The sequence below is a fragment of the Meleagris gallopavo genome, chromosome 16 (assembly GCF_905368555.1).
Source record: "Meleagris gallopavo chromosome 16, MGAL_WU_HG_1.1, whole genome shotgun sequence".
NCBI lineage: Eukaryota > Metazoa > Chordata > Aves > Galliformes > Phasianidae > Meleagris > Meleagris gallopavo.
In genome coordinates, this window is record NC_139419.1 from 12,483,287 (window position 1) to 12,510,925 (window position 27,639).

The window sequence follows — 27,639 nt, forward strand, 5'->3', positions numbered from 1 at the left end:
CCAACTCACCGGAATCCCTAAGAGCTGGGGATCCACGGGCTGCCTGAAAGGCAGAGACTCCGGGTCCTGCCGGTACAGGGCTTCCAGCGTAGGCATCAGCGCCTGGCGCAGCTCCTCGGGCTTGAAAACTGTTAGTGAGAGATGGAAAGATTAGAAAAATTCCTTCTGGGTATCCTAGTACCCCATCCGCTTAATTCCCCATGAAAAATAAAACTGCTGTAACAAAAATCCTACAAGTGATTTTCTCATCTTCATTGCTGATTAAAAGCAACACGTATCATCAAGAGACAACTGAGCAGCTTTTGTATTTAACTGAATCATACTACATTACATTCTCAGTACAGGGGGATAAGAATTCAGTGATGCATCTTCTAGAGGGTGCAAGATTTATCCAGAAGCAAATTAACCATCCATTGCTTCAACATGGATGAAGCTCCACCATTCAGAGTGGAGATCAACAGCATATTTTCTCTTTCCCTTCTGACACTGTTAGCTGCTCCGGTGTCGAGATCTTCCAGCAAAGGAATCCCGAAGAGCCAGCGCTCCAGAAGGTAACCAGATGTCTTGAGAGCTGGCACAGGGATTTTCTGGCCATGGCATACAAACAGCCCCAGTCCAATGGACTGTTAATTGATTTTGAAAGTGTTAATACCTCCAAGATTTATATGCATCATTACAACCACTTGGCAACAGTGGCATGGCAACAGCCATGTTTCTTTCAATAGTGGCTGACAAGGACAAGAAAGGCAATGCATTTTCTGAAAAATAATGATAACTTGGAGAGCTCTTAGAACATCTCAGCAGTGTAATTACATTTATTTCCTTAGGAACAGGGGCTTTAAATAGGGAAGAATGCCTATTATTCAGGAAAAAAAGACGACAACTAAGAAGAGCAGGGTGGCATTTAATATTTATCTACCTGGCTGAAATGAGAACAATACCAATAAAAGGGAGCAATTAGGAGTTCTTTTGAAAGCACTTAAATCAATAGGGCTACAGTGACCCCTTTGAGGCTGATCATTGCTTGTGTTGTTCAGATGCTGCTTTATTAAAATATAAATTGGCTCTGGGAGGGGAAATTTCTAGAAAAAAAAAAACAATGGATTTTTTATTTTTTTTTCTTCCTTTTTTATTAGTGTTTTATTTCTGAGATGATTTCTTTTCATCTCTAAACACTGAAATAAAGCACTAGAAGTTAAGTTGATGCAACTCAACAGCTTCTGAAGCTTTAAGGTCTCAATGCTTTCAGGCACCTGTGGATGCTGAAGCTCCCAGAAATTGTTAGGATGAAAACAGTCCCTGCAGGGCAAAGGGAAGCTGGAAGACAGTTTGAATGCACTGCCTGTAACCGGGAGAGGATTGCTGCTTGTGTACAAGTGGCAAACTAGCACAGCTCAGCCAGCTACATCATGGCAAAGGGCTGTGCAAGCTGCCAGAGGGGCTGCAGCAAGGCCCTGCTGTACGCCTGCATTGAGCCCTCGCTACCTCTGTTCTTATGGCACCAAGCAATACAGCCATCACTTCAGCTGTTCCACCACCTCACTCCTGACAACACAGCAATTTGCTTCCACTATACAGGCACTTTCCCATGGAAAGAATCCTAATGTATACTCTCAAAACTGTAGAAACAAAGTTGTACTACAGAATTCAAGAACAGTGGGAAATACAGTCTAAGTCTTCTGTATCGTTTCTGCAACTGTTTATTCATGTACTTTATAAATTTGATCATCCAAATGACTTCATTTATTTGAAAGTCAGAAAGTACCTTTTCATGATCTATTCTGGACATCTGCTTGACACTGCTGTAAGAAGTTTCCCTGCACTGACCCACATAACAACATACCACTAGCTAGAGGGTCCCTCTAAGCAGATCTGATCTCAATTTAAATCGGAACAACAGAGATTCAGCAGAACTTCTGTTAGGTTCCTTAAAGACTAACGATCATTCTTGGGAACATTTATCATCTACTTTCATTTTGGTTTAAAATATAGATGTATTCAAAATCCATTTATTCAGAGCTATGATTTCACCTAAAAATATAAAGAAAAGTTGCCTTCATCTTTAGCTCCTAAGGTGGTGACTAATAACAGAGCATTTGAACACAGCATTTTTCTATATGCAGATTTTATAGGGAAGTCACTGTTCTCTCCTCTTCCTCAATTATATGCTCTTGATTCTCCTCCTGCAGTACATCTCTGTAAGGAGCTGGCACATCCAGTTATCCCAATTTTGTCTTGGCTGTGTAGGTGGTAAGAAGAAAGAGGGATCTCTGCCTGCATCATGATGTGCTACCTGCCACAGAAGAGCAAGATGCTCCCTTTTTTAACTTTTAAAAAAAGTTTCATTTCTTCAAATAGGAAATTCTGCTTATGATTACTAAGGAGAAAATTCTGAAAGGAAGATGAAGACATCTTCAAAATAATAAAACACCCGGGAAGCTTCAGTCAAACCAGGCCCTGCATTATTATGACTTATAATAAAGGAAAGAAAACAATAAAACTCATCTTGCCATCAAGCTGTAAGGCAGGCAGCTACAATGAGAAGAGGTGACAGATCACGTTTTCTTTCCAGAGGACTGCAAGGGAAGAGGCAAGCAAACAAAAGCCTTCCCTTCAACCTACAGTGTTCAATACAACTGGATGTGTGGGGTATTGATAGACTCCAACTGCACAGCAGAAGCCACTCAAAAGGACACTCCTTTAAAGGCACAGGTGAATCAGTTCCAACACGAAGACACCTGGTCACTATTTGCTGAATGATCTCACGGCACACACTCTACAACCACCTCCAGCTCTGAGACTCTCCCCCTAGCAGCTGCAGCATCAATCTGCATCCCGGGTCACTTTGGAGTGCAGCTCTTCACCCCTCCCGTGCTATCTGGAGTCTCAAATACCAATGGAAAACGAAACCAATGTAACAAATGAAAAAACATGAGATGAGTCTCATAAGCAGTTTTAAGATACCATAAAACCTTTAAGCACACTTCACTGAATTTGCTCTTGAATACCTCTTGGTTTATTTTGTGTTTAAATGCAAACGCTCCGTTAGAGTTGGATAAACTACTTGGTGAGAAAATGGCTCAGTTTAAAATTGTGCATGCAGCTGTACCTGCCAGGGCTGCACATAAATTACTCTGTATGGCTACTCAGCGACAATATTTCTAAGACAAGAGCTGTGTTACTAAATGAGGTGTTGGAAACACACAGTAACCCAGCCTGAATCACCAGAATGACACCATATAGCTCTGCACAGACCAGCTCTGTAAGAACCATCTTCTCCCAGCTACTGCCTCTATTTACTTGCAAGAACACTGAAGGAGAAGCAATGATTCTTTCCACTGGGAACTCAACTTGTTTATAATTGTTAGTTTGAAACGGGCTCTGCAGCTCACTCTAGCCTGGCTGGCACACTGTGCTACAAACTGAAATGAACATCTACAGGAAAATGTGCTTTATTATAAGATGACTATGTCTAATAATTAACAAGGCATATACAAGAGATCAAGATTCAAGCTGTACAAACTAAAGCTATGTTTTCTTGATCGCATTCATACATCTGTAATGTTCTTCTAATGTAATCACATGTAGTTTCCTTTGAAAGTAAAGACAAAATGAAATAGAATGCAACTTTCTATTTTCTTTTTTTTGACATTTACATTAGTTGAAAGCTTACCTTTGGTCAAAAACTAAACACAGAAACGGTCATCTCAAAAAAACAAGTGTCGAGACAGCTGAGGTTTTTGAGTCCAAAAAAACTTATCTTGCCTTCATTACAAAAAGAAGTAATTTATTTTTGGCAGTTTTCTTTAGCAATGGATATTTCTCGGGTTTCTTGCACCTATACTGAGCTACTGGGAAAGAGTTCTGGCCAAGATGTAGAGGGAGAGATTCATGCACATCACCCAAGCAGCAACCACTCCCTTACCACCTTAGTCCTTCTGGGCAGAAACTGGAAACTATGAGGATACTGCTGGCATTAAGAACACAACATGCTACTCTCACCTCTGATTCAAGTAACATTAAAGGAATTCCACTTTCAAAAATAAACAAGCCCCTCCCAGCAGGAACAAAGACCACACAAAACAGAAGGGCTGCATCAAACAAAGCATGCAAGAAAAAAGAATCAGTTTTCATATACGTACTTTTCTTGCGGGGCTGAGATGGTGATGTGGATTGTGAAGTGGTTCCATTAGTGCCACTTTCCTCTTCCTCCTTGGCATCTACTTTTATTTCAGGCTTCTTTTCTTCTATTTCCATTGGCTCTTGTTTCAGCTCAGTTCCATCTGTTTCTTCTTTTATTTGTGAAGATCCTTGTAAATCCTCCTCCACCTTAAGAAAGGAGGCAACAAGATGCATTGTTACATCTATGACTCAGGCTTCAGTCATTCAAATATTAGCTTATGAGATTGTCAAAGCACTCTCCATCCATGGCTTTCCTCAGGACAGTTACTTTCCAGTAACTACCCTCTTCTCACCCCTTAGCTCATCAATTCAGACATATCATTAAGTGCTTTTATATCTATCACTGCTTTCAGTTAAGCTGTATAGAATCTCATTTACCTCAGTCTTAGCTTCCACTTGTGTCTCACTAGTCTCTGGCTCAGTTTCTTCAGTTTTAACTTCTGATTTGCTTTCTAGCATTGGTGCATCTGGTCCTAGTTGCTGGGAATTCGTATCAGCACTAGCAACTGAGGCAGGGGTGGGGACCCTGTTATCAATACTAGCTGCTGCCTGGGATAGCTGTTGTAAAAACAGTACAAAAGAAAGACACTGCATATATAGAAATATTTTCCTTTACTAAAAAATGAACAGCACAAAAAAAGAGACATGAGATGATATTCTAAAACAGTGCAGAACATGGATATAGGAGCTCGCTGTAGTCAAGTTTCTACAGAACACATTCAGAAACTCTGTTTTACAGAGTAAAAGCAAAGGAAGATCTCTGCTCCAAACAAAGAGGCTTGTTTTACAGAGAGAACACCTGCCCAGTAAAACATGGTATATTCCTCCTCACTATAAAGCGTAAAAGAAAAAAGCCTACACAGATTTTATGACCAGAAAAGACTGATTCTGATCAAGGCCAAATATTATACTAGGCCTGATATTCCTCATCTTTCTAAACACCACTGCCATTTTTACTTTGAGCAGATTGAAGTCATTCATCACGCCCCCCCTCCTTCAAACAATGCTGAGATAATCCGAACACACGTTTTTACATATCTGTATAAGGAATCCTTTGCTCTAAAGCAGAAGTCGAATCGACAGCCATACAACATACGGACTCTAGACATTTGTGATGCAGTGCTATACATAGGGAGGACTTCTGCGGAACACCACTACACAAGAGAAAACACAAGTAGCTGATACTTACTGGAGTGCCAGGTGGCTGTGCCTGCACAGATGTTGGCTGTTGCTGGGATGGCTGTGGGGTTGGCACAGACTGGGGCTGAACTGGGGTCTGAGGCTGCGGTGTGACTTGAGCCTGTGCTGCAGTCTGCCCCGTGGGCGTGCTTTGTGTTTGGGTCGCGTTGGGAACAGAACCCGGGGTCGGTGTAGGGGTTTGTCCTGAAGATGAGACTGGTGTGGATGGCTGAGTGGGTGCTGCTGGCTGAGGAGGAGTCATTCCAGTCGGTGTTTGGTGCTGAATAGGCGGCATCCCAGCAGCAGTGGAAACGGGAGGTGTAGTCTGATGCAGAGGTGGCTGGGTCACCGGTGGGCATAGCTGACCACTCTGTGGTCCTAGCATGTTCATGGAGTTGGGAAGAGCAGCACTGGGAACCTGCCCCTGCTGGAGGGAAAGAGATTCTCTTACAGACACATCGCTCCCAAAACTCTGGGAATTAACATTTAAACACTGACATAATCTTTAAAACACATCTAACTATGCCACGCAGATGACTGTGCTCTGATTTCTCTAATCATTTTTGTCAGCTTTTATTCAAAGACCTTGATGCTAAACTTAGATGTGCCTCACGCATCACTTTCCACAAACACTACCAGTAGAGGGAAGGAATCCTCACAACCTCTGAGTAACACAAACCTGCAGACAGTCTCTAAATCACGTCATTAGCTGGGCAAAGGTCACACTTTGCATACAAAACAGTTTCAAGCGAATACACACTCCAGCTCAGGACTAGCAGCCCTGCTCTGGAAAAGAGCTCAACACATTTAACGGTTGCCCTATTGCAAAACACACTGCTTAAGATGCTTTTTTTGCTTTTAATTTAAATTAAAACTTACTTCTATATTGTCTACGTAAAGTCAGTTCTAAGAAAGAAAAGTTCAGGATTCTGTTGTTTTGTTGTTTTTTTTTTTTCCCCTGACAAAGTTGGTCAAGTAACTGAATCAGGGTCCAAGAAATTATAGGTGCTTCATCATGAGGCTGTTGAAAACTTGCCTTGAGCTAAGTCTCACGATCTAAGTTTCCTCTCATTCGAGGATGGACCAGAGAACCTCAGAGGTCTCAGCTAACATACTTGTAAACCAGGCAAAAAACAAACAAGAAAAATACAACACCCAACAAATCTCTTCCTCTGGAAACACGTACACCTTGGCATCATAAATGAGCCCTGACTTCATTGACAACGATTACAACAGCAACAAAAGATCTACTTGTTGGAAAATGTTTTCTGTTGGAAGTAGGGAGGTTACAGAAGATTTTAGGAGACCTTCCCCAGCCACTTTACTGTAATTCTTGATTTAAAGTTGGCTAATAAAGTCCACGCAAATCCAGAGGTGTATGTTCGTACGTGCCCCATAAACAACTTCTAATATTCTCCTGAACATCTCATCAGCATATTTTTTAGAATTTACATTGGGAATTATAGGACATTGCCCAAGTTAGCATATGGAGGTAATACTCTTGAAAGTCATGAATGACTGCAATAAACAATGATACACAGAGATACACAAATAAAATACATCAGACCAAAATTATTAAAAGCATTTAATGCAGGTATTAGAAAATACATCGTACCTGTGCCACCCCTGCCTGGGCTGCTGTCTGACCCATGCCAACGTTGTTCACATTCATAGCCCCTGTGGAAGCTGGAAACTGATTCTGAGGCAGGAATTGGTTCTGGGTAGGAGCCTGACCCATCATGTTGTTGGAATGGGCTCCCATCATGTTCTGTGGCTGAGGCATTCGGGAAGGAGACATTGCCATCTACGAGTTAACGCCAAAATAAAAATGTTAATGTTTGTCATCGTGCAGCAAGATGAAGGAAAATACCATCAAAGTAATGAGGCAAAAGACGTGACAAAAAATAAAACGAAAAATTGCTTGAGTAAACCAAATGGAAGTGGGCATATGCACATAATGTTAGCATTTGTTTCATGGTATTCAAGAGGGAGTTATTTTGATACAATCTAATATTCAAATTACACTAACACTTTAAATATATAGGTGCTTTTTTTTCCTGAAGAATAAAAACATGTTTTCTTGGAGGAATAAAGAAAGTACACATACTGCAGAGAAACAGCTCCTGAAAGGCCTCTGCTCTTCCACAGACTTGCAGAATATTGCAACTCTGATATTTACCTCTCTAAAGACATTCTTTTAAAACACATAAGTAGTGAAAACAAATGCCTCAATAGAAGCTTGACAGACTCGGTACATTTTCATGAAATTATCCTACAATTTACAGTCCTACGCTGTGACATGGCCTTTTCAGAACAGCGTTAACACCGTTAAATATCATCAACCAATTTTGAGAAGAACTGGGTAAGAACAAGTACGAACCGCAGGAACAGCGCCCATGTTGTTCATTTGTACAGGATGGTTCATTGGAGAAGCTGCACGGGGTCCCATGGGTGCTTGTGACATCTGTACATTCCCTATGGACATGGGGTTAAACTGATTCATTCCTGCAAATGCACCCCCCAAAACAACTCATTAGGAACAAGTCATCACAAATGACCTATTGTATATGACACTATTATAAAATGCACGTTTCTTATGGCTAGAATTTAACTGCCCTCCACATCATCTTTTTCCTTGAATGTTGCTTAAATTACTTGGCTTAAGAAAGAAAGCAAGATGCAAAAAATATTTAGAAGAATGCCAGTTAAGGAGTGTATAATTAATGGTGGCTTAAAAATGAGGAGGAGTGTAGATGATCTGTAAAGACACAATGCTGTACGTATATAATACCATAGGATGGTTTATTGATATAAAGTAACTGGGGATACTCTTCTGGGGGAAACTGAAACATCTATAAGTCTGAGGCTTGGACTCCTTGGGAAAAAGCTACCCACGATGCCATAGCAGCCTAAATAGGTGATGGCAAACATCAGTTGCACAAAAAAAAAAACAACAAGAATGCCTTTTAAAATATATTTCCTCGTCAGAAACCAGACAGAATACTGTCAGTGACACACATTCCAGGATGTGCACGACTGAAGTGATAAGTTTCCAGCCACAGGTGGATTTGGGGCTTATTTAATGATAAAAACATACCGAAGCTCTCCTGCTCTGCAGTTAACATATTTCTCCTTGCTCTCTCCTCTTTTTGAAACAACTGAACTGCTTCCCAGTCACTACCAAAGTACTGAGCATCTATTGACTTATATTTACGTTGGATATAAAGAAAAAATATTTTACAGTGAGGGTGGTGAGGCACTGGAGCAGGCTGCCCAGAGATTTGGTTGATGCCTCATCCCCAGAGACTTTCAAGGCAAGGCTGGATCAGGCCCTGAGCAACCTGACCTAGCTGTGCTGTCCCTGTTCACTACAGGGGAGTTGGACCAGATGGCCCTCAGAGGTCCCTTCCAACTCTAAGGATTCTATGATTCTATGACTGCACTGAGACCGTTACTGTCTCAGAGCAACAACAAAGAACAGTGCTGAAAAAGGGAGACCCAGTTAGTTTCCCCCCAGCCCCAAGTGCAATTCCAAGATCAAAAGAGACGATCAGCATTCCCCCTAATGCTTTATTTTGCACCCACAAAGCGTTGTTAGAGAAGAAAACATAGATACCTTGAGAAACCTGCATACGACTTATAGGCACAGTTGTCATGGACATAGGCCCATCTGCAACAGAAACAGATAAATGGTCAGAGAAAAGACTCCGTGTCTGAACACAAGATTAGTCTGAAAAGCCCAGGGGCACAAACCCTGCAAGGCTGCAGCCCAAGTGTAAGAACCAAAAACCCTGTTGCCCCACTTTGCTTTCCCCGGTGCCTACCCGATGCAGAAGCACTTACTGGGAGGCCTCACAGGCTGTGCCTGGCCCATGGCAGCAGCCACCTGTGGGATGCCAGGGGGCTGAGGTCCTGGCGTCTGTAAGGCTGGCTGCGTTCCCAAGATCCCTTGTTTATGCAGACGAGACCTCCGCTTCTCTTCCAGCTCCTTTTGTATCTTGTAGATTTTTTCTGCTAATAAGTGATAGTATTCATCCTAAAAAAGAAAAATAGCACTCAACGTCAAGTATTAGAAAGCAATGACAGAAACCATGCAAGTCTACCTGAATAGTCAGCTGATTTGTTTTTGTTTCAGTTTTTAATGCATGCACCTGCCAAGTTGAACAGGAACTACTTCTTTTCAGAACTGTCAAATTGAGACACACTCATCCCTGCTTTAACCCAGATAAGCAAAACCAAGCTCCCAGGAAACACTTAGGCAACTCGGCTTCATGACTATTCACTGCATCTACTTTGTGCAGATTAGCAGACAAAGGAGAAGACTACAGGGCCTCTGTTGCTTGTAGAAAGCAAGATTCAGTTTCTACACGTTAATGATTTTTAAACGTTTCCCTAATAAGCATTTCCACTAATGCAGAGACAAAACAAAAAGATGTCCCCGGAAACACAGTTATGCAAAACAAACTTCAGGATAGGTGTTAAGGACAGATCAGTTCTTAAATAAAGATGGGAACTGCTTTTCCTAAAGAGTCTGATTACTGACAGGCATTGCAGGGAATAAGCAAAACCAAACAAAACCTCAGAGGAATGGAGAAAAATCAGTGAAAAATAATCCTCAGGCACAGACAGCTAAGCACTACATCTGCACAAGACAAAAAAGAAATCCATTTTACTGAACCTACCCTGACAACAGATCAAATAAGGCACTCACACTGCACAGCAAGGGAGACAATTTTGCCTGCCAGCAATTGCTGGACACATCTGCCAAGCGTGAGATCACACACCTGTTAAAGGCAAAAATAATGCCACAAAGCCCCAAGATCACATTTATTTTCTGGGGACACCCCTGCCTGTGAACCCAGCATTACACGCAGCCAAGGCTCAGCAATGTATTTGTCTCAGAATCGTTTCATCCACATCAAACTGAACTAGAATTGGTTATTACAGCAGGATCCAGCTCACTTCAGAACATCAGGATGAGATGAGTACCCCTCATGAGTCTTGCTAAGAAAGCCCAGCCTGCTGTCCACTCTAAAAGCACGAAGCCCCTTTTCCTTGCTCGGATGCTTCACCTTCCTACTTGTGCATTTAAGACTGTGCTACTTTCACATTACAAAGACTCCTGAAAAGGGATGTGTTTACAAGGAGTACATATTAGTATGCAGTTTGACACCTTATACTGACCCATTTTTCAATGTCAAAGAAAAACTAATGCTCCTCAAGAAGAAAGATCGAATTCGCCATGCAATTACATAGAATGTCTTAACTATTCCCTTCTTCCAAATCCACTGCTTTGGAGCCAAGTAAGTTAAACAAATTCCCAAGAGGAGTCTTGTGCCAACAAGGCTCTGACAGCTGTTTTACGTGATGAAGATACTTCTGGGTATGTGTCTCTTATCTAATGACAACACCCCAGGATTCTAAACAGGTAAGATTTCATTAGCTATCAGTACAGCACTACTGTTTTCACCTGATGAAAACTTTCAGGGAGTGGTTCCTTTAAGGTGGCAAAACTGCACTGACATAAAGAAATAGTATGTTCAGTGTGTCAACCAACAGGGTTTTGTTTTCTGAGTAATACAGATTTGAGCTGACACCTCACTGGTGACAAAAAATTCATGAGAAAATTCGACTTGTTTCCCATGCACAAGACAAACACAGGCAAACTGATTTCTTATTCTGTTAGCTGAAACAGCTATCTGTCTTTGCCAAATCGCTCTCAGTGCTGCTGAGTAGCAGAGAAATTATTACAACACTGTAGGTAAAAGGTAAGCAGCTTAACATGACTGGGTCCTAAACAAAAGCTCCAATGGTAAAGAGGCATCAGAACTCTTATCTACATCAGATTTTCATAAAAAGGAACATCAGCAAGGGAAACATCAAGAACTGTAAGCTGTGCTCAAGTTCTCTTGCGCATCAGTCAGACTTTCAGGGAATGGAAAATGGCCAGCACAATGTTGTGTTTTCATAGACCTGAAGGAGGTAAATTAGTTTGGTGCCACACAGACACTGTCACAGACAGAAAGCATGACTTCACTCATCAACAGAACGGTGAAATTATTTTCTGTGGGTTTCCTTATGCTTCTAAGATTTGCAATACAACAGCTCTTGAACATATTCTGGATACCCAGACTGAAGCAACATACCCTACTGTTGGCAGATTCATACATATCTCCTTCAACTTTCCTTGCATAAGCCACCAAGTTCTCCATGCGGCGATCCTTCAGTGCTGCTGGATCCGGCGTGGGGAAGATGGCTTGGACACTACAAGAGATGAGAAAGAATAAAAGAAAAATTCTTCATAGAAAAACTGGTAATTCTATACAGCTTTATAACCTTCACTCAGCACGTTCCTTATATACCAGAGATGTAAAAAGTATCAAAACTGATTAAAATAGAATCTATGTTGTATTGATCCCCACAAATTTAAAGCAAATTCAGTGATAAAAAAAATGTGAGGATTGATAATCTAGAATCTAAATACTTTTATTGTTTACTATGTTTACTACAGCAGAACAAATTTACTAGCCATATAAACAACTCCATCCCTCAACGAGCAAGAAGAATGAACCAAAGAGGAGAGTTAAAGACAGTGGCTCACTATCAATGGCACAGTATCAAGAGCATCACTACTTTCTCATTAACAACTTTTCAGCTAGGAGAACTGCAATACTGAAATTATTTTAAAATATGCTGGAAAAAATACGTGGTCTTGGTGAATACTTACAGTTTATGCACTAAATGATTGCGCAGGTCCTGAGTGACATGTTCATGCCATGCTTTCCTTACCCCGGTGCTAGAAGGAGGTGCAGCTGTTGGCATTGAGCTGAGGTTTCCAACATTGCCAGAATTTGTGCCATCATTCATTAGGGGGCTAAAGCAAAGAAAGGGATGTGCTGTTAGAGTACAAGAATGCAAGTCTTTGTAGTATCTCTGATGCAAAAGTAGTTTTTAATTGCTTTCATCACTTCTAGTTATTGCATCAAACTTTCTGTAAGTAAAATACTGATATCAATTCAACAAGCTACAAAGCATACAGCAGCAAAGCCCCAGAGCTTAAAAGACATGATAAAAAAAAAAAATTGTATCTGCTAAGGTATTTGTACATTTAAAAATACAACATATTCTTCCCTTCAGAATTTATTTAAAACCACTAAATGTTCTGGGGATCTCTTGGGGGAACTCTTCTGGGGATCTCTAAAGTGGTAGATGTAGAACTGAAACATGAAAGAAGAGAGTAGCTATAGATGTGACTGATCACTTCAAGCAGCAATGCAATTAGTTTCTAAAGCACGCTCTTTATTTACATTCATAAAGCATGTAAATAAATGTTTAAATGAGCAAGAGTGAAAATGTGTGCATTACTTATTTGTCCCAAGGGATGTTGGAAGAGCAGTTTCAGAAATTAGACTAGCTTGCTGGTCTGTTGTTATTCCTCCTGTGGGAAGGTTCATCTGGTTGGCTCCTTTGAGACAAAATCAAACATCATTCGTACCTGGTTCACCATTTTGACAACAGCACAAAACTACATTTAACAGACAACTGGTTAGCCAAATAAATAGCATACCAAATAAGCACTTTTACGTTAGTACCCACTATGGTGCACATACACAGCTCCTGCATATGCTAATTTCAGTCTGAACATCTTTTCCTAGAAAAAACCAACAACTAGTCTATGGACATTTAAGTCATAACCTTTAAATATTAGTTCTAGAGGGTAAAAAGATGATAATGACAACTAAGTTCCCGAAAGAAGCTAGCATTTGTGATAGTTTGCTAGAGCAGGGGAAGTAACTGTTAAACAAAAATTCTTACAGAATTCTATCTAATCACCTTAGACAGCAAAAAGCTGTGGACTGTACTTCAGAAGGAACTTAATCCACTACCATTTGGCAAAAGGAATATAGACAAAGCTTTCTAATATTCAGACATGAATGAATGTTAGTGTTTAAATAGTATAATTTTTAAGTTACTAATCAGCATCAACAGAAAGTCACCACTCTGCTCTTGTGAAATACAATTCACCCTAAAAAAATCTATAGTTTGGTTTATTTAAACACCTTCACTTCGATATTTTTTCCACCTACCCAATGCATTAATGGTCCTCATTTGCTGGTGAGCCTGAGGCTGTGCGGGCTGCTGGCCTTGTACCTGGGGCTGCAACTGTGTCTGAGGCTGGTTGCCATATGGGAGTCCAAGAGCAGCATAGGCTCGTTGCATGGAGCTGGGGTCAATCGGATTAGGATTACTTAGCGATGGATTATTCTGCTGGCCTGTTCCAACTGAACCAATGGAATTCTGCATTCCACCAGCTGGAGACCCTAAGAGGGCTATAAAAAGAAAGAATAATAGAAAACTGAAACATCAATGAGGACAATCAAAAACACGATCCCACGAATCAGTGGAACACACATGCAGTTATATTACATATTCTTGTTCCAAAGGCCTGAATGACACCTGAGATGCCAAGTGGGAAACTGACTCTGAATCTACAGGACAGAAAAATCACCAAAGCAACTGATGCACACAGTCTGAAGAAGTGCTGTAAGTTTTAGGCAGACAAGCCCATAATTACCATAATACACATGAAGCACAGACTCTAATGTGAAGTTCAATAGCCTACTTGGAAGAGTAGACTAAAGAAAAAAAAAAAATCCTCTATTTCTTTACTTCTAACCAATCCTACTTTAGGTCAAAATATTTGGCACCAGAAGAGAGATCCTGAATTAAGGATCAGCACAAATACAGTGTCATTGGACACAAAGCTAGTATTGAACACCTGTTGGTAGGAATCTTCATTCTCAACAATCATTAGATGAATTAGCCGAAGGATGAAGAAGTTAGTCTATAACCAAAGTTTTTCAGAGTGACAAAAAGCCCTGGTAAGTTTCAGACCGTAGTTATAGAATCTAAAACAATGTGGAGAGTCAAAGCCTGCTGCAGGTTTTGGTAAGCAACTTCTGTCATAGCATTTATGTACTCAGTAATCCATACGACCACCACAACCAACTGACCACTCTCACCACAAAGATGTAAGAAAGAGCCATTTTCCACTTTAGACAGGAAATTGAAACTACAGGGAAAAGTAGTTTTATACTAAAGCAGAACTGAACAAATATCTGTATTCCAGCCCCATTCCAGCTGCCATTCCAAGCAGTACTGTGTTTCTCTGAGAATGACACATGGAGAGTCCTTCACTCTGGAGACATTGCACAGTGGGAACTGGGGCTCTGGTAAAGGAAAACATACTCCACATTTTCCCCCTCAAGTAATTAAGGATGTAATACATGCAAAAAATTGTGATCCAAACATAGCAACAATTAGAGCTTTTAATACAGCAACAACTGAAGCTCTGAGAGGCACGTGGTTAGGGAAAAAAAGAAGTAAATCAGGAAAACTGAGACATTAACTGCATCCTAGGCTTTCTTAAATCCTTACCACTACGGAAACAGAGGACCACTGAAAAGGACACACACACTTCCACCTTCTGCCCGAGAGAAAAAAGGCAAAAACATAACAAAACCAGAACTGCCACACGTATCACAGATCCACAGTTTGCCCTCTCCAGATGGGAATTCAATTCCACCTCCTTTCCTAAGAAAGGCAGATAGAGTCACTGACCCCCTCTCTGCCCTCAGTCCCACACACTCAGTGAGGGCAGAGGAGATACTCCAGTTCTTCAGACAAATGTTCCTGACGAAGGAGCACAGTTCAACACTTCCAAAGGGCGTTCTGTCAGGAAATCCTGCACCTCTCCAGGATTTCTCCATCTCTGAAATCCTCAAAATGCACAAGACGTTTAAGAGGCTCACGCAACCTAAGAGAAAGATGCCTCTGCTCTAGCCTAAGCCAAGAAGTAGCAAGTCCCAAAGGGGTTAAACCACACACTTCTTGTGGCACTTCGGAATTCCAGAGGCTTTGGAGGCTGCTGTGACTGCGGAGGACCGATTTGGGACCTAACAAATGCGCTTGTAAAGAAAAGCAGAAGAAAGGATGGTATTTCTTGAGGAAGCTATGACAAAAACCCACGTGCTTTCAGTGCTGGTTGTAAATCCAAGGCCCATCTCCACGGATGCGGCACAGTGACCACAGGTGAAGCTTAAGTTTGTGAACAGGAAAAAGGCATCCAGTCACCACACTGAGGTCAGCCAAGTGCCTCCCCCCTCCTCGTGCTCTTCCATGAGATTAAAAAACAAAACAAAAGAAGTTTCCTTGGAAAACTGGTACCACCTAAAGAAAGATGTCCTGGCAACCTGACAGACATCCAAGTTGTGGGAGACGAATACAGGCAGCACAATTTGACACACTGGTCATTTCCAAGAAGTTCCATGTGTGTGCACCTTCCTACTCAAGCATGCAAAACTCCCCAAACTCGGTAAACAGCCAAACGTTGCTCCAGTGCTTCAAACTGGAAGAGCTTCTTACAGGACAGCCTGTGTTCTTCCAGCTGGTGGTACACTTACAATGCTGAGATGAGGCCTCTGACTGCTTGAGATCAGCATTTCTGTCTTTAGCTCAATAGCAAAATGTATTAAGTATTTTCACAACAGAAGGAATCTGATTTTCAATGTTTTCTTTGTTTATTTTCACTGTTTTGTTTTTTTTTTGTTTTTTTTTTTTAAATAAATATATATATATGAATACATGACATCATCTCAATCTGTCCAACAAGATGGAGGAAGACAGTATTAAATTTCACACTGGACAGATCAAGTGCAAATGCAGTCCTCTGTGTCCTATGCCAGAAGAAATCGAGCAATTAAAATAAATACAAAGAGTGAAACAGACAGGAGTTATCAGATTAGCTTACTTACTACACAGAGCAATGTCTACTGTGATTTTTTCATTAACTGATGCTTCAGACATTGCTAAGTTCAAGACAACTCCATTCACACTCAAATAATTTACAGACAACCAAGCTTCTGTTACAAACTCACATGTTCGACGACCTTAGCAGTGAAGGTGCAGGTAAGCAGAAGTGAAGCAGCAGTTGCTGAGGCCTCCTTGGGCATCTGCATGAGGATGTAATCTAAATGACCAAGCACTCCTGCCTAAAGATTTCCTGCATCAGTGTGCAAAGGGGATGACACTGCCTTAATGTAACTAATGCATGCTTTCTAGAGGCAGCATCCCACCCCACACTGATAAATTCTAAATTCAGAATCCAAGTGCCATTCTAACTATGAATGGCCAGCACTTCTCTAACCTGGTTGTCTCACCAAAGCGAAAACATCAATAAATTTGTGCTAAGTCTATTCTGAAATGTTTGTTTTGCTTCCATGTTCTGGAATTAAAACTCATTCAGTGCTCTGTCCTGCAGCTTCTCACTCTTACTATTATAGCCCTTCTAAGAGGCTGGAGCAAAGCCTCTGCTGGGAACCTTGATTCACCTCAGCCTGTCCTGCACCCAAAATGAGGCAGGTGCACACAATGTAAGCATACATGATTGCTGGACTGAAGGCTGTATAATGGATCAAATCCCGGGTGAATAAAGATGTAACCTAAAGGTAAGAAGTATCAGCATTATGTTTTATCAACAATGCCATTTAAACTTTTTTTTTTTTTTTTTTTTTTTTTTTTTTTTTAAAGTTAAGCATTAAACTAGAAGCCTTCTCATTATACTGTCATTAGTCAACAGATTGAACTCCAAGGAATAACTGCTAGCTTGGTAGGTCACCATTCCATGTGATTTCCAGCACTATGAGTTGGGGGAGGAGGGCTGAAATGGCCATTTTGTTTACAGAACTTGTAGTTACTGACACTAGAACTTGAGCAAACTGGATTTAATTCCCAGTTTCCACAGGAAACAGTGAACAAGCTGCTGCTCATCACCTCTGAGCAGACGTGTTTCCCTAATACCTTCCTTCTCCTCCACAGGTCAGTTCCTGGAAATTTGACATCCACAACTTTCTTCTTCTGTCCATGCTCCATAACCTCCTCCCTCAGCCCTCTAGTACTGAATTCCTTTTCCTCCATCCCATTCCTACCCTTCATTCCTCAGTCCATACCTTCTGAATTTCTGGCCCTGTATGCTCTAAAATGGTATTTTCAGATGAAGATTGGTCATCTCTCATTTACTCTCTCAATTAATCTTTTTCCATCTTCTTTATATTTTTCTCCATGTTCAATAATGCCTCATTAATGCTTCAATAATAAAGAAGTACTTCTTATCAAAACCAATCCTCCAAACCCCAAACACCTGTACCAAATTTCAAGTCATTACTTGCACACACAGCCTGTTCCAAAGAAAAGCTTACATTTAGCATATGCCAAAGGAAAAAAAAAACGTTATTCTGCAGTTTCTCCCTAGACCCTACCAGACAGATACATGGTGCACATGAAAAGAGCCATTAGGAACAGGAAAAACATTTCAAACTTGTCCTTTGCACTTGTCCCAGTTAGCAAGCCACATTACTGCTCATAATGGCACAAATGTCCCTTGAAAGAACCTGACATGGAGTGGAGTGAGATACCTCTAAAGAAACAGCTCTGTTCTAACAAACTGAAAATCAGCAGCATGCATAATATTCCCAACTTATTCTGCCAAAGTAGATCCCTCTCTCTTCTCTCAATTAGTAGATGCTGTAATTATTTGTTCCTAAGAGAACACACATTCTCTTCAGTTCTCACACTAACATAGCTTAGGTTAGGTTCACCTGATCAAGCAGAGCATTTTCAAATATACCTATTAATGTAAATTACTTAAACTTTCTTGGATGTCTAAAAAGTGTTACACCTCATAATACACCTAAACGAGTAGTTTCAGCATCCATCTTTAGTCTTCAGACAACCCATGAGTCTCACAAGTATGGCTGACACAACTCAGGGTAACAAGGCTTGCACAATGAACAGCACGAATTCATGACAACTGCTGTTGGATCATCAACTACTTGAACAGAGAGGGAGATTTTGTGTTTATTTTCTCCTGCATACAACAGGAGCACGGAAGACTACATTTATTTATCCTCTGTAATTCTACTGCAGTCAAAACAAGACACATTCTATTACATCTCACAACCAAGTTACCTTTAAAGAACTGTTTTTTGATTAAATTGCCAACTCTTTTGCTAGGTTCTATGAATGATGTAAAAGCTAATACTACCCAAACCAGTTTTCTACTGAAGCTTGTATTAAAGCAAAAAAAAAAAAACAAACCCATCAGCCAACAACAGAACAGCACAAACAATTCTATTGTGTTTGATAATAACTGTGCTGCATGGATATGTTATGCACAGACTGTGCCACACTGGAAAGCAAAGCTTTTTTTTGGAGACCAAACATAAGTAATCAGGTGCAACAAATTAGTTTTCACACACAAATATTTTGTTTGTGAAGGAGATGCGGTAAAACAAAACCAAAATCCTTGCTTCCAAAGCAGCTCTATGATTTAATTTTTAAAAAAATTAATATTTTTTGAGGGAAAAAAAACTCTCCTGGAATTACAGTGACAGAATCTTCACTGGTTAACGTGGACAGACTTAACAGCTTTTCTCCCCTTTGCCTTCATCTCACCAAACCTAACAGCTCTTCTCTATCCTCCAAGGTTTATTAACTTTCCTCACTGTAGCCTCCGCCTAAATGGAAATTAGCAGAGTACTTCCGACACAAATCTAATATACAAGCAGCACAAGTCCTTCAGCTATTTCCCACTTCTTAACCCCTGCTTAAATAGATTTAAGTACAACACTACTTAGACTTCCAGAACAGCTGCATCTCTGCAGTCTAATGTTCTATCTCAGCACAGTTCAAAAGGAACCTATTAAGTTCAGTATTTTCTGTTTCAGAGCAAGAGGGAAGAAACGCTCTAGAAACTGACTGTCCCTAAACATCAGTAACAGCTAAGCTATAATGAAAAATAGGCATGGGCAAAAACATGATGGTTTGCAGACATTCGCTAGTCAATACCAAAAGCTCACCAACTAAGACGCCCAGACGAGTGGACAGTGATAGGACAAAGAGGAACGGTTTTAAATTGAGACAGGGAGGCTTAAGTTGGACATTAGGAGGAAGTTTTTGCCCCAGAGGGTGGTGAGGCACTGGAACAGGTTGCCCAAGGAGGCTGTGGATGCCCCATCCCTGCAGGCATTCAAGGCCAGGCTGGATGTGGCTCTGGGCAGCCTGGGCTGCTGGTTGGTGACCTGCACATAGCAGGGGGTTGGAAGTGGATGAGCATTGTGGTCCTTTTCAACCCAGGTCATTCTATGATTTAAGTTATTTCTGGCAGCATGAAAAAAAAAAAAAGTAACTTCATTTATTCTTACACTGCACATATGATTAACTCCATTTTAACAGTATAACTTCATTGTGACAGAAAACTACTCACGCTGTTGGTTTCTCTTGTCACTGGCATTTTTCAAGGGAAGGCACACAGGACAGTCGTGCCGAGTACAATTCTTCCAGTGGGAGATGATTTGTCTTGAAGAAGCACAATGAGCAACTGCAACAAGGAAAAGCAGTAAGATTAAGGTCACTTCCTAGTTAACTGGTTTGAATAAATGCTTCATTTTTCAGAGCCATTCTGCTTCCTCCTCTACGTGCAATTATTTAAGTATAACTAAACACAGCTAAATGCAACTAAGCATTTTTGGGACTCACAACAATGTCGTAACAAGTGTAGGAAGCAAGTGCTAACATTTAAGACATTCTATATGACTGAGTTATAGGCAATTTCATGATGAATATTACATCCTCTTTATACAAAGGAGATGAAAGTCTCTCAAGCCTACTGTTGGTGATATCTTACTTCTAGAAGGCAAATACTACATTCTGTTTTCTAAACAGAAAAATGCAGAGATCGGGAATTGAAACCAGGCTAAAGGTAATGAAAAAGGGAGTTGTTTAATTAAGAACTAGTTATTCCAACTCATCAGCGTTGAGTACAGGGGTCTTCTTGAGAAAAGGCAAACACTGCTGACAGTTGCCCAAGAAACAGCAGTTTCTTCATGCTCTCACCTTGACAGGCCTTCCCAGCCTGGCAGTGCGTCATGTGGTTGAGGACATTCTTCATGGTTCGGCAGTGTGGCAGAGAACAGGCTCGCACCTCTCCGTTGGCCTGCTCACGCCTCTGACATTTGTGGGCATGAAGCAGCAAAACCAGCTGCTGCTGGATCAGTTTGCGCTTCTCCGGGTCTGCTGTTGGCCCAGTTGCCATGGCCTGTGTTGGTACAATCCCCACTTGCTGTACTTGAGTTTGCATCTGGGACTGAGAAAAAAGTTAGTTTAGCATCAGGTCTCCAAATCTTAATTGTGACCTTCATCCTGTATAGGAATTTGAGCATCGCAAGTCTGCCCTTACATTACAGGCTCCAAGGATTATCATAGCATTCTGCAGCATTCTCAAGTGTTCTGTATTCTCATTTCAGAACATTAGAAATACATTGAGAAATTCTTCTGTTGAAACATCTGCATTCAATATTTTAATTAAAAAGCCAACTAAGAATCTTCCGTTTAGATAGATCACAACTGCAGCAGGTAGGAGCTCCCCTGTATTATGTTTTAATATTATTGGCAGCATACACACAGTATTAGACACTTCAACCTCAGTTTACTCTACATGAAAGAGGTCAACAGAAGACGATCATGACATTTACACGACTGTCTCTATATGGTACAGTGACAAACAGTGGGTTTTCCAAGCCTAAATTAGCATTTCTGCTCTTCACAAATGAGCACTGACATTCCTTTCATAGCGAAAATGTCCAAGGTTACATGCATACAGTTTACTTCCAGGAAGGGTCAACTAAATCTGGACTGCATTACGTCTACCCAAGTGCTCTAGAGTTTACTACAGAGCAATGCTAGGCTGTGTCAGCTCTTAGAATCTGCTGCTTTCTATGTCCAGCATCCATTCCTCACAGCCACACTTCTGCAGCAACGCTCAAGTCCTGCCTGACAGACCCAACACACTCAGATCTTAAGCCCAGGACATGGCTCCTAAAGGACTGGCAATGCTTCCTTGACACGTCCTTTCTTCAGTACAGACTTGGAAGTTTCTAAATTACCTTCCTTCTTCTGAAGGACAACAGATCAGAAACCCTATCCTTAGGATGTTCTTATCCCAAAGACGATTCCACTACACTGAACCCACTCACCTGCAACAGCTTCACTAGAAGCAGCAGATATGGCAGAAGTGCTTAAACCTTCACGATTCAGAGCCTGAGTTAATCTCATGGATAAAGACAGAACTACACCAAGGAACACTTTGATTACATGTTGTTACCAGAATATGTTGTAAATTCAGGTTACCAGAAAAAAACTTCACCAATTCCCAAGCTACCCAAGAAAAGCTGCTGTTTAAAACGAGTACAAAATAACAACAGGATTACACTGAGAAGGCAGCAGGTGAAACATTTCAGTACTTTCTACAGAGCTACTGACCAAACCCTGCTTCCTACAAGAGAAATCAGCCTTACATGACAGAATACACCGTTAATAGCCCACCTACTTTTGACCTTTGAGAAACATTTTTCTGGTAGGACTCCCTGGAAAATACATTAAGAAAAAAAAGATGCTGAAGCAAAGCTATCTACTTATGCTCCTGGGGCATGCAGATATAATTTTTAAGCCTTCAATTTCTGCTGTGAACAAATGCATGTGAGCAGACAGAAACAATCTGTAGGTCACAAATAGGAAATAATTAGTTCAGCCAATCTGCAGAAAAATACGAGATCGTGCCAAAGAAAATCCTGTTGGAAGTGATGTTTTCATCCCAGTCAAAGAATTGTTTCCCCAGCCAAAATCCAACTTCTGTTACAGCTCTACCAGCTAGCAGGCACCATCACTGCTTTATCAGCACCAACACAACACCCAGAGCCAAAGGGGTTTTCTGAGCAGAGAAGAACAAGCCATCTCGATCAAGCTGAGAACGTTTGCAGATAGCAACAACCACAGAACACAGAGTACCGCTGAAACTCAACAGGTTATGTCAGTCACCACTTCAACCCTGCTAAGTCCTACACTGCAAATACAACGATTTCTTTACCATCTCACTTCCAGTGCACAGCTGCTTGAGGAAGCTGGTCTCTCCCCTTCTGCCTTTCAAGAATGGCAATCTGCAGGACCAGTGCAAAATGGGAGATGTGTCGGTGCCAGGCAGTTACCCCCAGAGGGACACAAACCCTGCAGGACAAGCAGGAGCCTTCACGTGGTTCACCCCAATAACAAACACCTTTCTTGATGAAGCAGAAAATTCAGGCACTGCTGCTCCTGCAGCGCTTCAGCTGTCAGATGTACAGGCAGGAGTTAGCCTTGTTTCTCTTGCCACATTGGGATCTCCACCACACATCAAACATATCAGTAACTGAAAGTCTGCCAACAGCCTCTGACTGATGAAAGCTTCGTTAACCAGATTTCTACAAACACAGCATTGTGACCCTTCTATAGTGCACAGCAGTGATTAAAACCATTTAAAATTATGGAAGCTCTGTATCCATTCTGTGAGATAGCACTGCCCTGTTCCTGCTCCAAGGAGCAGAAACATCCCGTGCTTCTGGGCAGTGCAGATGCACAAGTATCCCATGTTTGTGGATGTGGAAGGATGGAAAGTGCCTGGCAGCCTTACCAAGATGACCACTAACCCTCTGAGTTTTGGTAAGCTTGTATTCAAAAGCATCAACACCGTTTCTTGATATCAAGCACCATCTATTATCCCTCTGAGAAAAGCCAGCACTAATTTCAGTAGCACTGGTAACCTCTCAACAGGTAAACAGCTTCATACATAAGTCAGTGTCCATCAGTCACACTTTCATATAGCATTAAATTTTTAAAATAGACTTCCATAAATTCTTCTTATACACGTTCTCTACCCTTCTCCCTGGTAACAGAAAATTACTTTCCACAATCACTCTATTAGACTAAACTCTGCATTAAAAAAGTGTCTGTTAATTCTTTAAGACAGGTTTGTGATCAAAGTGAGTCCAGAGTGAAATGATAAAGGAGCTGCTGTCACAGAAGATGCCCATTTGGATAGACGTTTTGCTCTGCAGACCTTTCACTGCCCTAACCAGAAGGCAGGCTGCACCAGCAAATCAGTTAGCACTTCACAGTTGGGAACCTCTCAGTCTGTTGATACCCAGGGCTAAGAAAAGGTGGTTATTTACCAGTCACAAGAGCTTTGTTACATGTCATCCACATGTGCATTAACGCTGGGGGCACGTGCATTCTATCAATTAAGCCTTTAAAAACACCAAGCCTGGCAGTGTCTGCAGGAAGCAAGGCAGACACGTGTCCTTCACCTCTGCTCACGTGTCACAGAGACAAAGGCAAAGCACACCCGAAAGAGGACCTGAACCAAACACAGCCTCACAAAGTAGTTGTCTTCTCTGGTGGCAGATCAGCTTTGGTGGCATGTCAGCCTGCCAACAGACCGAACCTGAGAGCCTGCAATGCAGCTTGCAAGTGAGAAGAGAGGCAGGGTGCCACTTCTCAGCTCCCAAAGCCGACACGATACACCCTAATATGATCAATGTGTTTGGAATCCAATACTTATTTCTCTCTTTTAACAGCTTTAGCAGTGCTGTGGCTGGAGGCAGGGCTTTCATGTCAAGAGTGAAGAGCAAGATTTCCATCTTTCGACTTTCACCCACCCTCTAACTTCCACCTTTGAAGCTGGTACTGGCGAACGAGCCTTTTAAGACCTCCTAATAGCCACAGAAATGAGAAGGCTCCTATACTCCTGCCACAGAAGGAACCTGAACAGTTTCCCTCAGTGGCTTTTAACCCCTGAAAGAGTTTTATTCCAAAAACGGCAAATCCCTCACTGTTATGCAGTTGAGTGTGCTGGGAATCAATGTCTGTCTTATGGATTCACTTTTGGAGTTTTATTTCCTCGTCCCTGCAAGCTGTTTCAAGAGCAAATGGCGAGAAGCACACATCAAGTAAGTGTTTCAAAGCAACAAAAAAGGGAAAAGCCACATACAGCAATTTGTAAAGTCCAGCTCTTACAGCCAGGAAATGACCTGAACAAGATTTTAAGAAAGGTTTATATAGGCTTCACTGGGTGATAAAACAAACTGAGGAGTGATTAAAATTACACTCCCAAGTAGCAACTCCACGGACAGCAGGTGAAAGAAAAGTTGTTAAGTGAAGGAAAGCTACGTTCATCAAACTATTGATCACCTCATCTGGTGGAAAAGCACTGGATGATCTCTGCCACGCTTCTCCTCCTCTTCAGCTCCCTTTGTCAGCCAGGCATTGTGCCTACAGATGGTACAAAAGCTAGGATGTCCCACAGCTCCACTTGTGTTAATTAAACCTGGCTCTGGAGTCCAAAAGCTTTCTTCCTCTATTTAGCAGACCCTTGGCAAGACATCTATTACACCCTCATCCCCATCTTAGTTAAAGATCCTTGTTTTCCTCTCCTCTGATCAAAACCATTAACAAAGAAATGCAAAGGACACAAAAATAAACAGAAATAACAGAGAACTCAACCCAAATTTCAAGGCACGCAGCCTAGTAAGAGATGAGGAAGAAAAGAGCAACAGAAGACAAGCTGCTCAAACTCTAAGTAGAGTGAACTGAGGATACACTATTTTGTTAGCTTTTAAAAAGCAATATTCTCTCAACTCCATCTGCTGGTCAGGAGGGTAATGGTGAAACCACGCTGGTGGCAGCCAAACTTCATCCACTGCACCCCTAACGCACAGCAAAATTCCAGATTCACTGTGATGGCCACGAGGAAGCTGCCCATCCCCATCCCTGAAATACACCACGCTGCACACACTGCAAAACTGCAGCCAATTCGATGGAAGAGCCCAGCGGGGCTCCTCTCACTGACTGTGTGCCCCAGAGCCCGAGCACCCTGCAAACAGGAGGCTGTACCAAGTGCAGGCATGGCTCACTTCCTCCATCCAGAAAGCCTGGATCGTCTCACTGCAGCCAAGTATGGCCAACCCGGTATCAAACAAGTTAGTTACACAATCTCCGTTTGTTGTTTTCTTTGGAAATGAGCCATCTGCTCAAGCCTTCAAGCTGCACATCCTGTAAGGAATCTGAGCACTCTTCCAGCAGCCCGACAGAGCAGTAGCTACAGCTGCCCACTCCAGGATGCTTCCAAAAGTTAGAACCATGCAATGAAAACATAAGTTGGGAGTTTTGGAACTTCAGGAGCTATTCTATACATTGATTTATTTTGTCCCTTACCTAGTAAAATGGGCCATCAATTCACTAAAAAAAAATCCAGGCAATCAGTCCATAAGAAAAACTGACACAATCCCAGGATCCACTACTATATTGTTTGGCTCCACAACCAAGAAAACAAAAAACAAGAAAACCCAATCCACCCTGCTGGCACTGAATATTAATACCTTAAAGCTGACCTCTTAATCATTTTAATACCGTAAGGTTTGTTACTTCTTTCCTAATTAAAGAGATTACACCAAATGTGCTTCTCAGGGCTCAGAGCAAGGTCACAAAGCAAAGCTTCACCATTCCTTACTCCTCTCTCTGATTCACATGCTCTTTTTGGTAATCAAAGTCTTTCATGTCTGCTGGAATCTGGTTTCTCAACTCAGACACACCATATATAACCAGTGGTCTCATTCACATGGGATTGTTTCTCACACAGGATATTATTTTGGGGGCCCTTCAAGATAAGGGCAGCACAGAGAGCTGGCTGGCAAGATAACGTGGTTCCTGTCAATTAAAAAAAACAAAACTGGAGGTCCTTTAAACAGAAATGACATAGCAAAGGGATTCCAGTGAGAAGATGGTGCTGCACCATTCCTACCGTATGCTGAATAACACAACGGCCCTGTGGAAGGAACAGCATATGGCCATGTATGCACCATTACCAAACAATTACACTGCTGCCAAGGAAAGGTTAAATTTTAACGTGTCTGGCATTTGTTTGTTTTAAATTCTTGGCTTTACAATAAAACATTCAGATGGAAACTTTTGGTTTTTTAAGCTGAAAGTTCCACCCCCATTAGGAACAAGCTCTGAGCCTGTGCCACCAGTAAGTGGGGCTGGGACTGCTCAGCCAGAATGGCTTTCTCTCTCATACTGGAGGAGGAAAGAGATTGGACGTACGAAGCTTTTTGACACCCAAGATGGTTTTGTTTGCTCTCTTGGAAATCTCAGATTTTTTGACATTTTAAAGAAATTGCATTTGAAAATACTAAAAAAAGTTTCCTTCATTTCCCTCTGTCTTTTGGTAAAAAAGGGAGAAAGGAAGCAACGTTTCTTCTTTTACTTCCTCCCCCATCAATAGGAGAGCCTCGATGGCAACTGCCCTTCCTTCACTTCATCTGAGTATGTGCCACTACCCCCCGTGCTAGGATGTGTGTGCATTAGGAACAGGGTTTCCCCAGAACCAGCTGTTCAAATGAGCACACAAGTAGGCTTCAGAACCATCCAACCACTCAAATACCAAACTTTGGGCAGAACTTCAGATTCTCTGCCGAATCAGGGGGTAATTCATTTGCTTTACACTTGATCCTAACTTAAAATATTTCAAAAACAACATCGTAAGAGCCATGCAGCTATTTTGTCTTCTACAAACATTCCACACAAGTGCAAGTGGTACTCTGAACACATCTCAATTCTAGATGGCAGCTCCTTTCCATAATCAGAAGCAGTAAATTACAGATGACGAATTACACAAAGATGTTACAGTGCAGCTGAAGGAGAATTAGGAACTGCTCCTCTAAAATTCAGGAGAAAAGAAGTTTACCGCATCGCATTCCTGCTCATAAATCGCCTTAGTAGCTACAGGCAGGTAGCAAATTTACTGGTAGAAGATCAAGCATGGCTTGTGCCAAAAAATAGCTGTTTTCAAGTTAAATTGAAAAATAAGCAATTTGCATCTTATGGAAGGTTTTACGAGTTTCTATAGTAACTGCTACCATGTATAAGAATATAAAATGCAACAAGCCAGAGTTTCCATAGAAACAACACAAGCAGTTTGATTAATACACAGACATACTGAGACAAATGGGAATATTTAATTTTGTTTTATAAAGAAAACTCTAGTAAATAGGATACTACAAGCTTGGGCAAGATATCCTAATAACTATCTTCATATGCTCAGGTGCTGCAAGTCATGCACAATATAAACTGAAAAGCATGCAGTGTGCTTACTATAATACAGACTGAAAGGATGTGAAAGCCACTATTTGGCTTCCAGAGAGGTTCACGGTGTAACCAGCACACATTTTAATTGATTGAGGAATTTAAACCTACAAGCAGTACTTGCAGAGAAATACTTTTCATCCAGTTTGGAAACAAACGCACCAAACAAAATGAAAGGATGTAATGCAATCTCATAACAAAACAGTGTTT

At 41.4% G+C, this 27,639-nt stretch overlaps 1 protein-coding gene across 6 annotated transcripts in view; it reads right to left on the reverse strand.

The window, feature by feature from the left end:
- Positions 1-27,639, reverse strand: part of CREBBP (CREB binding lysine acetyltransferase) — a 77,021-nt gene that overhangs the window by 24,552 nt on the left and 24,830 nt on the right. For 3 of the 6 annotated variants that reach the window (XR_014886871.1, XM_085237963.1, XM_085237960.1), the window contains 14 exons: positions 20,314-20,563; positions 19,685-19,798; positions 13,449-13,691; positions 12,727-12,826; positions 12,089-12,235; positions 11,508-11,625; positions 9,205-9,397; positions 8,978-9,031; positions 7,742-7,866; positions 6,977-7,165; positions 5,372-5,788; positions 4,561-4,740; positions 4,143-4,329; positions 10-128 (listed from right to left, as the gene is read on the reverse strand). Coding sequence is in view for 5 of the 6 variants with exons in the window: in XM_085237963.1 (XP_085094089.1) it covers positions 10-128; positions 4,143-4,329; positions 4,561-4,740; positions 5,372-5,788; positions 6,977-7,165; positions 7,742-7,866; positions 8,978-9,031; positions 9,205-9,397; positions 11,508-11,625; positions 12,089-12,235; positions 12,727-12,826; positions 13,449-13,691; positions 19,685-19,798; positions 20,314-20,563 (2,436 nt within the window). In the remaining variant the exon portion in view is untranslated. The remainder of the gene's footprint in view (positions 1-9; positions 129-4,142; positions 4,330-4,560; positions 4,741-5,371; positions 5,789-6,976; positions 7,166-7,741; positions 7,867-8,977; positions 9,032-9,204; positions 9,398-11,507; positions 11,626-12,088; positions 12,236-12,726; positions 12,827-13,448; positions 13,692-19,684; positions 19,799-20,313; positions 20,564-27,639) is intronic. The other 3 variants (XM_085237962.1, XM_085237961.1, XM_085237965.1) reach the window with 3 other exon arrangements.